Genomic DNA, 14,440 nt, shown 5'->3' on the forward strand with positions numbered 1-14,440 from the left:
TATATATATATATATATATATATAGCTTAACTTTAAAAAACACTATTAAAAAAAAACAATAACTAATAAAAAAACACAACAAAATGACTAAACATTAAAATGAAAACGAAAAAGTTAAAATAAAAACTGCATCAAAATATTAATGAAAACAATAGGCTAATAGTAGGCCTATCTCAATAACACAGGCCATATTGTTATAGTTGCCAACATTTCTCATTTTATTCGATGTACTAAAGTAAGTAAAACAAATAATGATGATAATACAAATGACTAAAACTTTAACATACAAAAATAAAACAATTTTTACAAATTAAAACTAATTCGAAATATTAATAGGCTAAAACAAAAGGCTATAGTCAGGAATAATAAGAATAGAGTAGCACTGCTCGTGGCTCCTCCTCCTCTCGCTCCTGTGGGCGGGGTAGAAGAGCAGACGGACAGTTGGAAAGAGTAAACGTTCCCCTGCGTTTTACTGACTGAAGAAGAAGACGGAAATGTCATGATAGATCGAATCTGTTTTACTGTGGGATTTGAACCTACCAATAGGATTCTTCATCTTTGCATTAAGCTTATTTGTAAAGTTTTATTGCGGCAGTTTATCAGTTTGCAGTCTGAAGTTGATATCCACAAACAAAGGTAGGCTATTATGCCAGGTTTAGATTTGAAGTTTCTGGAGAGACCGAGGAGGAGGTTTTATTGTCCTCTGTGTGATAAGCCGATGAGGGACCCTGTGCAGGTGTCCACCTGCGGACACAGATTCTGCGACACCTGCCTGCAGGAGTATCTCAGGTAACGCTGAAACTTCTCAACCTAAGGTTACACCTGTCCGACGAAAGAAGAAAGCTCAAACTGTGGCCGCTTGCGTTTTAATCTAATTATATGCCATGCACATAACATGCACACTGTAATGTGAAGCGTGATGAGATATTGACGTGTGGCATTTATAAAACACTAAATGGACATAACATATCATAATATTATCTGGGTCATAATAATATTTATGATATTTCTGGGTGAATAATGAAAAGAAAAGTAAAAATAAAAAACAACAGACAATTAAAAAGAGAAATCTTTCTTAGAAATGTAATATTTGTGTTAATTTTTCATTTTATTTGCGTTCAAACGTTTTTATTTTATGGGTAGCGTTAAGTATAATGACATTAGTTTAAAAAAGAATACAATTTGACTCTAAAATGTCTAATATGGTATAGCCTAATCATGAAATGCAGCACAATATATTTCATACATATTTAATACATGAATGTTAAGTGTAAATCATTGTTGACGTGAGTAATTCATAACAATTAGGCTAAATAAGAATCATTCTAATAATTTTTTAAGGTATATACTACTGTCAAAACATTTGTGTCAGTAAGAGTTATTCAAGGTTGCATTAAGTTAAAGTAAAGACATTTTTAAAGTTATGAAATATTTGTATTTCAAATAGATGCTGTTCTTGTGAGTCCTGAAAAAAAGCTATCAAGGTTTCCACAAAAATATTAAGCAGGTTCAGAAATTCAGGCGTATTTTTAGTCACCATCTGCATTTTTAATGTATTTTTAAATAATTTAATAGATCTGTCCGTGTTCTTATTACACTTTTCTTTGTCTATATGAAGTATCACTTAAAAATAATTACTCCTATGACAGTGTAGTAATAAACAAACACCAAACTGGCCAAGCAAGATGACAGTGACACAAAATCCCTCAGGCTACAGACTCTTAGTCTTTCTGTCAATAGAAGTTTTACAAAGTATAATGTTTACATGTTTTTTACATTTTAAAATGTAAGAGATTATAGCATAATCAAAATACTGCAGAATGCTTCGGTATTTGAGAAGTTTTGTGATCCCCATTTGAACACAGCCAAAAGTAATTAATGTGAAATGAAAGTATGCAGTGAGTCAGTTTATTTGGTAGTATTACTCAACTGTAAGCTAGCGCAGTTTTGGGTTATGACCCATTCTTTGCATTCCATACCTTGTCTTCTCATAGTCATAATGCAGAGTTGTGTTGCTCACAGACTGAAACAATCACATTCATTGTCCTGTGTTATCTTGTGGATGTTATCACAGTGATGGACAGTCTCGTCCATTCACATTCTATCGGACTAACACATGCTTTTCAATTAGACTATTCATTTTAAATGAATTACTTATTCAAAATGTAAATCCATGGATTGAATTTCATCCAGTCAGTGGTTTAAAATGTGATCAAGAAAGAGTCAATGTATGATCTGCTCTCTTAATAGCAATACTGTTAGGAACAGTATGTTTCATACAGGCTCAATGCAACATTTAACATGATATAGCATGCATCTGCCTGAAGGGCATTGTAATTATTTGGTTGTGGTGGTAAGAGAGCATTCAGCAGAGAGAGAAAATGTATTTGAAATAGTATACTACAAATACATTTACATATTTATGCACTTAATATCAATTATATTATTATTTTATACTATATAATTATACTAAACTGGTATACTTAAAGTCTGCTAAATTGGAACAAGTAATTTTGTACTTGATGTACTTTAGTTATCCGAAAATAGTGCTGAGGTCCAACTAAAGATATACTTAAAGGTTCACCCAACACAATCGGATATATATTAAAAAAGCTTTATGATGGCAGTGAATGGAGGACGAGATTTTGAAGCCCAAAAAAAGTGCATCCATCCATAATAAAAGTTCTCCACACTTTCTCCTTAAAACTTTATAAACTAAAATAACTAGCTTCCGTACTTTAGTACTTTAGTGTATTCCTGATACACTCCAATGCACCTACTGTAATACACTTTTCCCATTAATGCTACTTTAATGGCCCGTTGCACTTTGAAATGTGGACTGCAGCCCTTTGGGCTGTCAAAATATTATGAATTATTAATAACAAATTATTAAAATTATCCTGACCAGTCCTCAAAAATTACACAAAAAGTGAAAATGTCAAATAAATTCAGAAACATTAACTGCATGAAAAGTAACAATGTAAAATGTATTCAAATCATTTCAATTCATGCCTCACATTTAAATCCGCAGCATAATGCGAGACTCATCATTTCAATCATTTAATTGCGTTTTACCTCAGGAGCAGTTGTGTAGTTTGAGAGTTGAAGCGACAATTGGCATAGAAATTTTACGGGTGGTTTTATTCCGTCCGCACGCACTGAAACACAAGCAGTTCTGCTCGTTCACATTCCTCCACCAACGAAGAGAACTGTCTGTGTTTTAGTGCATGCAGAAGAATAAAACTAATATCATGCCAGTTTACGCAATTGCTTCCTGCAGCGTTAATGAAAGATCATGTGAGGTAAAAGGGGAAAACATTCTGCAGATGATATTTAATGTTGTGTCTGCTGGCTTTATTTCTTCAAGTTTAACGCCCTTTCATGTTCTATACAGTTTCGCGTTTATTTTCACACACCACTTACTGCACCTATATTGAGACTTTTCTCAATTCGCAGTCTTTAAATCCATATAATTTGTGCTGTCACTGATGGAAAAATCTGTTTGCTTATAGCAGTGCTTGTAACAGACAGTATAGAAAGTTATAGTATTGCGTGACATTTGTCTGTGTGGTTGCGCAGCTGGTAAAGTTGCATCCATTTGATTAAAAAATCTGAGTGGGCACATGTATGACACTTTTGATTTGCCTAAAAAATGCAGCTATCACATTTTCCACCTTCTTATGAAGCCGCTTGGGACTTTTGGGAAAATTCCCCATAGGATTTTGAAATGATGATGTGCTTCAGTGTCACACGTAATGGAAAGATCACAGCTCTATTAATATGGGATGTGTTGATTGTACTGCTTCCCCATATTATGTATGCTGGGGGTCGTCACCATCCCAGATGGATGATTCACTCACATCGAAGGCTCTCCGTCAGTTTGTGGTGTGGGAGGTGATTCTGAAGTTCCTGTCAAATCAGTTTGGCCGTGATTCATTTAGGCTTTATAACATGGAGGCATCAGTCAGAGGCAGTTGTGAACTGCTTTTCAACCCACAACATATAATGTAGAAATAAATCGAATGCAAATGAAATTCTAACACATTCATGTGGTAAAAACACGTGAACAAGACAAATTCATCATGGTGATTCTTTATTGAATAACATGCAACTTTGCTTTTAACAGTGAAGGTGTGTTCAAGTGCCCAGAGGACCATCTGCCACTGGATTATGCCAAAGTGAGTGTATCATAACATACAAAAGTTTCAAATTCCTTCTGATTTTATCCAAGGATGATCATTCCTCTGATGTTTTAACAGAAATTATTCAATAGACTATACAGACCATATTTTATCATGAAATAAAATACACGCTTCACCTTATAATTCTTACATAAGCCAGTCCTGAATATATTAAATTGGCATACAACAGTTTTTGTTCTCAAATTTGAGCGCTGATTCACTGTCCAACTGGGATGTACACTTTTAAATTGTTACACCAGTAAGTGGAAACAAATTATTTTCTTTATGAGTGAGTCATTGAATCATTCATTCAAGTGATTTGTTCATCAAAACTAATTGATTCAGGAATGCCACTGTTGTGAGTTACAGTTGATTCAGCTTTGAGTTCGTTTGGAAATATTTTATTTGGCAGAGCAAAAATCAACAAAATTACTGGCAATTTTTTGTCTAAAATATAAGCTACTGAAATTTAAAGTTCATTCAAATAAAATTTTAATTCTTTCATTAATTACCCTCATGTAATTTCAAACTCGTAAGACCTATGGTCATCTTTGGAACACAAATGAAGATCTTTTTGATGAAATCTGAGAGCTTTCTGTCCCTCCATTGACAGCTACGCAACTACCACTTTGATGCTTCAATAAGTTCATAAAGAGATCGTAATACTAATCCATTATTGAATCAAGAGGTTTAGTCCAAATTTTCTGAAGAGATATGATTGCATTATATTATGAACAGATTGAATTTAAGCTTTTATTCACATGTAAACTTTGATCAGCGAACATAAGCAGAACAAACCTAACTGGTTTCTTGCTGAAGCTCAAACATGTCGTAACACGAGAATGAACCTCATTGGTTCTCACACGTCAAGCGAACATGCTTGATTTTCCGTTTACCACAACTGATGAGTGAGTTGATGAATGTTTATATGTGAATAAAGGACTAAATTTAATCTGTTCATCAAATAATGCAATCATATCTCTTCAGAAAATTTGGACTAAACTGCTCGATTCTTATGGATTAGTTTTACAATCTCTTTATAAACTTTTTGAAACATCAAAGTGGTAGTTGTGTAGCTGTCAATGGAGGGACAGAAAGCTCTCAGATTTCATCAAAAAGATCTTCATTTGTGTTCTAAAGATGAACGAAAGTCTTACGGGTTTGGAACGACATGAGGGTGAGTAATTAATGACAGAACTTTCATTTTTGGGTGAACTAACCCTTTAACTTCTTGTTTATTGAACAGTTGTATGAAAGCAATTGTTCAAATAATCATTTCTTAAATAGCTATGCTTTTCAAATGTTCTTGCATGTTCTACTCCAGTACAGTGTTATAAATGTGTAATTCTCTCTGCAGATTTTTCCAGATGCGGAACTGGAACAGCAGATTCTGTCCCTGCCCATCCGCTGCATCCACAGTGAGGAGGGCTGCCGCTGGACCGCGCAGAACAAGCTTCTCCAGGTCAACAAACGGCATATCATGCGCACACAAACTCAAATCTCACTCATATTTGTAGATATTTGTACATGCATATTTGTAGGATTGAATAGATTTCTTTATAGTTTTTGAAATCCTGTTAAGAATTGCATTTTAGATGCTGCCAGTATGTTGGTAGGCTGCTATTGTACGTTACAGTGTCTATTTATTGCAGTGTGCACTACATGCAAAAACACACTGACTATCGACTTCTGTTCAAAAGATTGGGGTCAGTAAGATTTTGTTTTTTGAAAGAAATTGTTAGATTTGATAAATGCTGTTCTTTTGAACTTTCGGTTTCCAAAAAAAGAAGAAGCTGTTTTTAACATTGATAATAAAAAGAAATGTTTATTTAGCAGCAAATCAGCATATTAGATTGATTTCTGAAGGATCATGTGACCCTGAAGACTGGGGTAATGATGCCTTTGCCATCACAGGAATAAATTGCATTTTAAATTATATGAAATATATTGTTTTAAATTGTAGTAATATTTTACCATTATTACTGTTTTTACTGTATTTTTGATCAAATAAATGCAGCCTTGGTGAGACTTCTTTCAAAAAACATTCAAAAGTCTTACCGACCCCAAACGCAGAGGCAAGACATGTAATAAACAGCCAAATCTCACTCTCACACTGTGTTTCTCGCTTCCCCTCCAGGCCCATTTGTCCATGTGTGAGTTTAACGTGGTGTCGTGTCCAAACCGTTGCTCTGTGAAGTTGCTGCGACGTGAACTGCCCGAGCACATGCAGCATGACTGCGCTAAGAGAAAACTACACTGTGATCACTGTGGTGACCAGTTCACCGGGGAGGCATATGAGGTCAGACACACTTCTGACACTTTATCGTACAAATACAACCCATTTAAGTTTACTAATATTTGTAAAGATTTAGAAATGGTAATGTATTAATATTAATGTGAACAACTTTAAAAAAAAACACATCTGATTTATTACTTTAATGTCTCTTGCATTTTGATGAATTCGGTGGCTAGTAATTCAACACACAAATCACAAAAGACATGGTTTGCAAAATCCATCTTGTTTCAACGCCGCACAACAGCTCTTACACATCCCTCCCTGTCCTCATTTAGAGTCACCAGGGTGAATGTCCTGAGGAGAGTGTGTACTGTGAGAATAAATGTGGTGCTCGTATGGTGCGGAGACTGTTGGCCCAGCACTCTGTGTCAGAGTGTCCCAAACGCAAACTGCCCTGCAGATACTGCAGAAAAGAGTTCCTCTATGACACTATTCAGGTCAGTGGACTTTATGCTACCATCCTACATTTTCATCATTTATTTACACACACAGCACACTTTTCAGATTACATTTCTTAATGTATTGTTTTGTTTGTGGTAAAGGGAGTGCATTCATTGTTGTGTTTTGTATTCACAGCCTCATCAGCAGCAGTGTCCACGCTTCCCTGTGCAGTGCCCTAACAGGTGCGGCACACCGGGTATCACTCGAGAGACTTTAATGGCACATGTAAAGGAAGGATGCAACACTGCTATGGTGCTTTGCCCATTTAAGGAGGCTGGCTGCAAACATAGGGTATGATCTACAGTTATGCATATATAATAACTCTGTGATGAATACTAGACGTCATATCTTGTATTTGAGAAGTACAGATGGCCCAAAATGTATTTGGCACAATGTTTGCTTGTCATTGTATTAGATAACAAAATAACACTGGTGGTATTCCTTTAAAGGTGACATATTATGCCCCTTTTCACAAGATGTAATATAAATCTATGGTCTCCCCAGAATGTGTCTGTGGAATTTCAGCTCAAAATACCCCCCAGATCATTTATTATAGCTTCTCAAATTTCCCCCTTTTGGGTGTGATCAAAAACGTGCCGTTTTTGTGTGTGTCCCAATGCAAATGAGCTGCTGCTCACTGCCCCGTTCAGAAGAGAGCCGGTCCTTTACATAGTATCCTTTGGATACTCCAGCAATAAAAAAACATGCAAATCTCACTCATTCAAAATCTCAAAAATAACCAGTAGCGAGCGGAGTGCAGCCTGACGGAGAGACTCAGGAAGAGGTTGCAACTTTTAGACTGAACCTGGACGTTTCTGAATGGTTAGTGGATACATTTATGTAGTTGTAGTTGTTGTTGTTGTGGAGTTACATTGATTCATCTCATCGACTTGCATGTACCGTCATGTTTAACTTTTACACAAGTTGACACAGTTCCCTGAGGTCTGTATAGTGGCGTCTGGTGGCCGAGTTTGGTACCGCCTGCTAATAGTTAACCATTTTCTTTTTTGTGCACTGAAAGATTATTTATAATAAACACTGCAATATTCCATTAAAAAAAGAATAAGAAAATAAGAAATATCAATTTTAAAAGCTTTTTCTTTTTGTCTGATTTTCAAATACATTTTTGATTTGTAATTGTAAATAATTCGGTGATTCATCTCATCGTTGGTTGGTTTGGTTCATGACTGGTAACTCTTTAACAAAGACTTTTTTTTTTTTAATTCCTATGAGAAAAATAAATAGAAAAATTACTCCAGGAACCAAGGCAGCTAAAAAAGTGGGCCCAGTCAAGTCACCTTTATATAGCGCTTGGTACAATACAAATTGCTTCAAATCAGTGATAACAGGAAAAAGATTCAGTGATGCAAACAGAGTTCCTTTTGTGAACGAATCACAGTGTGATTCAGGCTGATTACAAGTCAGAAATCAGATTGTGGATCGGTAGCATTTAAATATTTCATCCAATTCCTTTTGCCTGAAGATCGGATTCATCATGCCAGTATGGAGACGAAGCTGGCCATAGGGTCTGTGCAGAGGACTTGTCTGGTTCTTGTGGTGTTTGTCGAGGATCTGTGCTGATGGCTGTTGTGTCGACAGGGCCTTCATAGGGGATTGGCTAGTTGACAGTCTGCTGACATTCAGGGCTGCGTTGTGGTCGTGTCTAGGTGCAGGTCCACCATCTGATCTGGATACGGACTGGATACGGCCGACTATGGTAAACCTCGGGATAAACAGAGAGACTAATATTTGAGTAGATGCCATTCTTACGATGTAACAAGTACATCGGGTGTTATGGGAAGTGTTCCCAGTTCCAGTTGACCTAATTTATGCAGCCTAACAATCCTTTAACAGATGTGAATTATAGAAATGTGACAATGTGTTATGTGTATGCCAGGTTAAAGAGAGGTGTTTTGAGTCTTAATTTAAACTGAAAGAGTGTGTCTGCTTCCCGAAGTAGGCTAGGAAGACTGTTCCAGAGCTTGGGTGCTAAATACGAAAAGGATATACCACCTGCAGTTGATTTTGATATTCTAGGTATTATCAACTGGCCAGAATTTTGAGGTCGTGTTAAGAGCTCGCTCAAGTACTGTGGAGCTAAACCATTTAGTGCTTTGTAAGTAATTAGCAAGATTTTAAAATGTATAATGTTTAACAATGCAGTGTTGACAGAACCGGGCTAATATGGTCATACTTCCTGGTTCTAGTAAGAAAACTTGCTGCTGCATTTTGGACCTGCTGGAGTTTTTTTATTAAAGGAATAGTTCACCCAAAATAATCCCATAATTTACTCACCCTCAAGCCATCCTAGGTGTATATGACTTTCTTCTTTCTGCCAAACACAATCAGAGCTATATTAATATCCTGGCTCTTCCCAGCTTTGTAATGACATTGAAGAGTTTTTGAAGCTCCAAAAAGCACATCCATCCATCAAAAAAATAAACCATACAACTCCAGTGGGTTAATAAATCCTTCTGAAGCGAAGTGATGGGTTTTTATAAGAAAAATATTCATATTTAAAACTTTATAAACTTTGATCACTGGCTTCCGGCAACAGCCATACGCACATTCTCAAGAGAGTTACCTGGTTTTCGCGAGAGGCGACTATTCTCACCTGAGCTTGCGCTACGCTACGTCATATGTCGGGTCAGAGGTCACTCTTTCGCCGGAACTTGACTCTCTTGTGAATGCGTATACTGCCATTGCCGGAAGCCAGTGATTAAAGTTTATAAAGCTTTGATTACTTTTATGATGGATGGATGTGTTTTTTGGAGCTTCAAAAACTTGGGCACTATTAAATGCCATTACAAAGCTGGGAAGAGACATGATATTATTTAACATAACTCTGATTGTGTTAGGCTAAAAGAAGAAAGTCATATACACCTAGGATGCCTTGAGGGTGAGTAAATTATGGAAAATGTAAATTTTTGGGTGAACTATTCCTTTAAGCGTGCAGGGCAACCACTCAGTAGAGCATTATAATAATCTAGCCTTGAGGTCATGAACGCATTCACTTTTCTTGCATTTGTCATTGAGAGCATATGTCGTAATTTAGATATATTTTTAAGATGGAAAAATGTGGTTTTACGGATGCTAGAAATGTGGCTTTCAAATGAAGATAGGTATCAAAGAGCACACCCAGGTTCCTAACTTACAACAAAGACTTGACAGAGCAGCCGTCAAGTGTTAGACAGTATTCTTGGTCATTACTGTCAGGATTCCATCACCATCACCATCTCCTTCCACTCATTCCCTCACTCCGCCCACTCAGTCATTCACACGCTCATTGTCACCTGATTACTAATCACCATCACCTGGACCTCATCATCAGTTCACCCATATATACCTGTTACAAACATTCAGTCATTGTCTGATCTCGTCTACACATGACACAGACTCTCTGCCATACTTACCTGTATACCTACCTTCGATCCCGATCTTCTCAGCCAGTCACCATTCCGTCTTCTAAGGAACTCCTTCCTCATCATCTGTAAGAGAAAGAGAGAGAGAGACTTGGTTACACTTCAGTTAAGCTATCATCTGAAATTCAACTTACTGTTTACTCACCTGTTTCGCTGTACCGATCCATTCTGCAAATTAAAGCATTTAACTTACCATTCTGTCTGCTTCGTCTATGCCAAACCTGACAATTACATGCTTTGGTCCAATGATTAAAACCTCTGTTTTATATCAACTATGTGAATTTATACAACCATTTATTTTGTGAATTGGACTTGGTATGTTTCATCAGGGTGCGAAGAAATATAGAGTTGAGTATAATCACATAACAGTGAAAACTAACACCATGCTTCCTAATGATATCTCGCAAGGGTAGCATGTACAGGGTGAAAAGCAACAGTCCTAGTACTGAGCCTTGCGGTACTCCATACTTAACTTGTGATCGATATGATACCTCTTCATTTACTGCTACAAATTGATACCGATTAGATAAGTATTATTTGAACCATGCCAATGCAACTTCAAAATGCAATGACAAAGTAATTTTTGAGTCTTTAAAAAAAAAGTGGTCGATAGTATCAAATGCAACACTAAGATCCAGTAACACTAATAGAGAGATACAGCCATGATCGGATGATCAGAGCAAGTCATTTGTAACTCTAATGAGAGCAGTCTTAGTACTAAGATACATCCTTGCAAATACCATTTAAAAAAAAAAAAAGGAACATAGCTGTGAGAATACAGCCTTTTCTAGTATAAGAGGTTTAATAATGGCGCTTTTCCACTACACAGTACCAGCTCGCCTCGGCTCGACTCGGCTCGACTCGACTCGGCTCTGTTTGGTTTTCCACTGTGTAAAAGTTGTACCTGTACCTGCTTCCAGGTACTTTTTTTCGTACCACCTCCGGCGAGGTTCTAAGCGGGCTGAGGCGAGCTGAGGCGATACTAAAATGTGACGTGAAAACACGACAGATTGCTGATTGGTCAGAGAGAATCGTCACTATTCACTGCGTCATCATTGCACGCGCCAGACGGAGTATCCTGAATAAAAAAACAGCAAAAACAAAAATAAAAACATCCAAAAACAGCATACACTCGATTTCCTCCATTGTCCTGTGTGTGTGGGTAGCGGGTGTGTCTCGCGCGTCTCGCGTAAAAGATTAAGTCATGGCAGTTTCCTGTGGCGTCGCTATGACGACCAGGTACTATTGTGGAGGTACTATCTGCAATGGAAAACGGAGCGAAAAGCTAGCCGAGCCGAGCCGAGACGAGTCGAGTCGAGTTGAGCTGGTACTGGTAATGGAAAAGCGCCATAACAGTCAGCTTAAAGGTTCTTAGTATGTATCTTAATGACAATGATTAATTAATAATATTAAAAAGAGGATCTATGACTTTTGGAACTTTTCTTTCAGTAGCTTATGGCGCTTTTCCACTACACAGTACCAGCTTGCCTCGGCTCGACTCGACTCGCCTTTGTTTGGTTTTCCACTGTGTAAAAGTTGTACCTGTACCTGCTTCCAGGTACTTTTTTTCATACCACCTCCGGTGAGGTTCTGAGGCGTTACTAAAATGTGACGTGAAAACACGGCAGACTGCTGATTGGTCAGAGAGAATCGTCACTATTCACTGCGTCATCATTGCACGCGCCAGACGGAGTATCCTGAATAAAAAACAGCAAAAACAAAAACATCCAAAAACAGCATACACTCGATTTCCTCCATTGTCCTGTGTTTGTGGGTAGAGGGTGTGTCTCGCGTAGAAGATTAAGTCACGGCAGTTTCCTGCGGCGTCGCTATGACGACCAGGTACTATTGTGGAGGTACTATCTGCAATGGAAAATGGAGCGAAAAGCGAGCCGAGCCGATTCGAGTTGAGCTGGTACTGGTAATGGAAAAGCGCCATTAGTTGTTATATAGGGTCTAACATACATGTTGTTGATTTTGATGATTTAGCAAGTTTAGACAATTCTTCCTCTCCTATAGCAAAGAATGAATGGAATTGTTCCTCAGGGGATCTAGCACAACGTCTGATGCGATACTGTAGTAAACGGTTGAATGGTTCTAATTTTCTCTAATCGTATCAATCTTGCAAGTAAAGAAATTCAAGTTTTATTTCTCATTAATTTAGCCACTGTATCAAATAAATACCCATGGTTGTGTTTGTTCTCTTCTAAGAGAGTTGAAACGTAATCAAATCTAGCCGTTTTTAAGGCCTTTCTGAATGCAGTAACACTGTCCTTCCACAAAATGCGAAATACCTATAGTTTTGTTTTCTTTCAGCTGCGCTTCATTTTTGGGCTGCTCTCTTGAAGGCGAGTGTGCTCATTATACCATGGCGTCAGACTATTTTCCTTAATCCATGTCTCTAAATTTCTGAAAAAGAGATAGTTTCTGTTGCAACATCAAGTTCTTCAAAGCTGTATAGTATGCTGAGGAGCTGAAATTGATCAGGAAGTTTATTTACAAAGCAGACTTTAGTGGGAATTGCTGTACTGTGTAAGGTTTTGTTTTGGACTCATCAAGGCACTTGTGAATAGGAGTGAATAGGAATTGGGGCTGCTCCAAAATGACATGAAATATGTTTTGGGACCACAGTATCTCTCATTTGTTTAGCCATATTTACTAAGAAATTAATATCAAAATATCTAGCACGTCTTTCTCTCTGTTTTACTCATAGTGCCCTAAGACTGGAGTGGCACAACACCTTGAGGAGGGCACCCACACCCACCTCACTCTTCTGTGTGGTCTAGTAAATCGTCAGAGGCTGGAGCTCAGGGAACTGCGGCGTGGGGTGGAGGAACTCTCTGGAAGTCGAGATGGCACACTGCTCTGGAAGCTCACAGACTACAGCCAGCGACTTCAAGAAGCTAAGGTCAGGACTTCTGGGAGTTTGGAATTGTTTAGTCCTGCCTTCTACTCCCATACCTATGGTTACCGTCTGCAAGTGTCTGCCTTTCCCAATGGGAATGGCAGTGGCGAGGGCTCTCATTTATCAGTCTACATTCGAGTTCTACCAGGAGAGTACGATGGGCTGCTGGAGTGGCCTTTCCCTTGTCGTGTTTCCTTCTCACTGTTGGATCAGAGCGACCCGGCGTTCACCAAACCCCAGCACATCACAGAGACCTTCAACCCGGATCCCACCTGGAAGAACTTCCAGAGGCCGCGGCCTGGAGCTCTGGGAAGTGTTCGTGGGGGATGTCTGGATGAGAGCATGCTGGGATTCGGTTACCCAAAGTTTGTCACCCATGAGGAGATGAAGAAAAGAAACTATATCAGAGACAACGCTATTTTCATTAAAGCCTCCATAGATGTGGTCCAGAAGATATTGAACTCTTGAATTCTGGAATAAATGTTAAATAATCTGAAAATATATCTCTTGTGGCCCTTTTTGCTTATATTAAAAATGAAGATGCATAATTTTTTGCTAAATCAGGGTTTTACCACAAATGAAGGATTTTTTAGTTATAAGAAGGTTCATAAAGGTTTAGTCTTTTGCATGTATTATCTGGAATATGTTAGTTTTCAAATAAATAAAAAATGTGACATTTAAAATGTCTTATGACTCTTTTTTAATGAACAGTGAATGTTCATGTTCTGTGTGTGTAGTGCTTAACCCTATAAAAAAATCAATTATGCACCACCCATCTGGTCCATTGAAAAAAAGACAGGGGTGCTTTTCATTTCTTATTTGTGAATCCTCATTTCCTATCCTCACGTCTCAGCTCCACCCCCTCAGATGAGAAGGAAGGATGCGAGGAAAGAAAATGAGGATGGAGGAATCAAAGGAAATCTTACTTGTATTTTGGAATATTCTTTATCACTCAAGCATCACTTAAAAGTGTCATCAGCTGCTCTGACGGAATCTGCCCTTATGTTGTTGTTAAGTTTGTTTAAGAAATTCATAATAATAAAGCAAGATACCCTGCTAAACAATGTGAGATGTATGGATTATCTAAACTGTAAAGGTAAAACATAAATTATAATTATTGTGACAGATGTGAAGGGGGAGGAGAATTTATAGCATCAATTTCAGATTTGAGAATAACCATGCTCTTCAAAAGAAT

General features: G+C 37.7%; 1 protein-coding gene across 1 annotated transcript; it reads left to right on the plus strand.

Annotated features, from left to right (window-relative positions):
- Window positions 1–420: 420 nt before the first annotated feature.
- traf4b (tnf receptor-associated factor 4b) lies at window positions 421–14,297 on the plus strand. Its single transcript, XM_084136936.1, has 7 exons — window positions 421–789; window positions 4,127–4,178; window positions 5,539–5,643; window positions 6,319–6,480; window positions 6,753–6,914; window positions 7,054–7,209; window positions 13,054–14,297. The coding sequence occupies exons 1-7, from the start codon at window positions 647–649 to the stop codon at window positions 13,711–13,713; spliced, it is 1,440 nt and encodes a 479-aa protein (XP_083993062.1). The 5' UTR covers window positions 421–646; the 3' UTR covers window positions 13,714–14,297.
- Window positions 14,298–14,440: the final 143 nt, after the last annotated feature.

Source organism: Abramis brama (assembly GCF_963993115.1).
Source record: "Abramis brama genome assembly, chromosome: 15".
NCBI lineage: Eukaryota > Metazoa > Chordata > Actinopteri > Cypriniformes > Leuciscidae > Abramis > Abramis brama.

Bases quoted from the DNA above. Each gene is read 5' to 3' on its own strand.
- traf4b (XM_084136936.1), top strand. From the start codon at position 647: ATGCCAGGTTTAGATTTGAAGTTTCTGGAGAGACCGAGGAGGAGGTTT. The intron at 6,915-7,053 runs GTCAGTGGACTT...TTGTATTCACAG, and splicing joins TCCTCTATGACACTATTCAG to CCTCATCAGCAGCAGTGTCC. The intron at 7,210-13,053 runs GTATGATCTACA...TTTTACTCATAG, and splicing joins AGGCTGGCTGCAAACATAGG to TGCCCTAAGACTGGAGTGGC.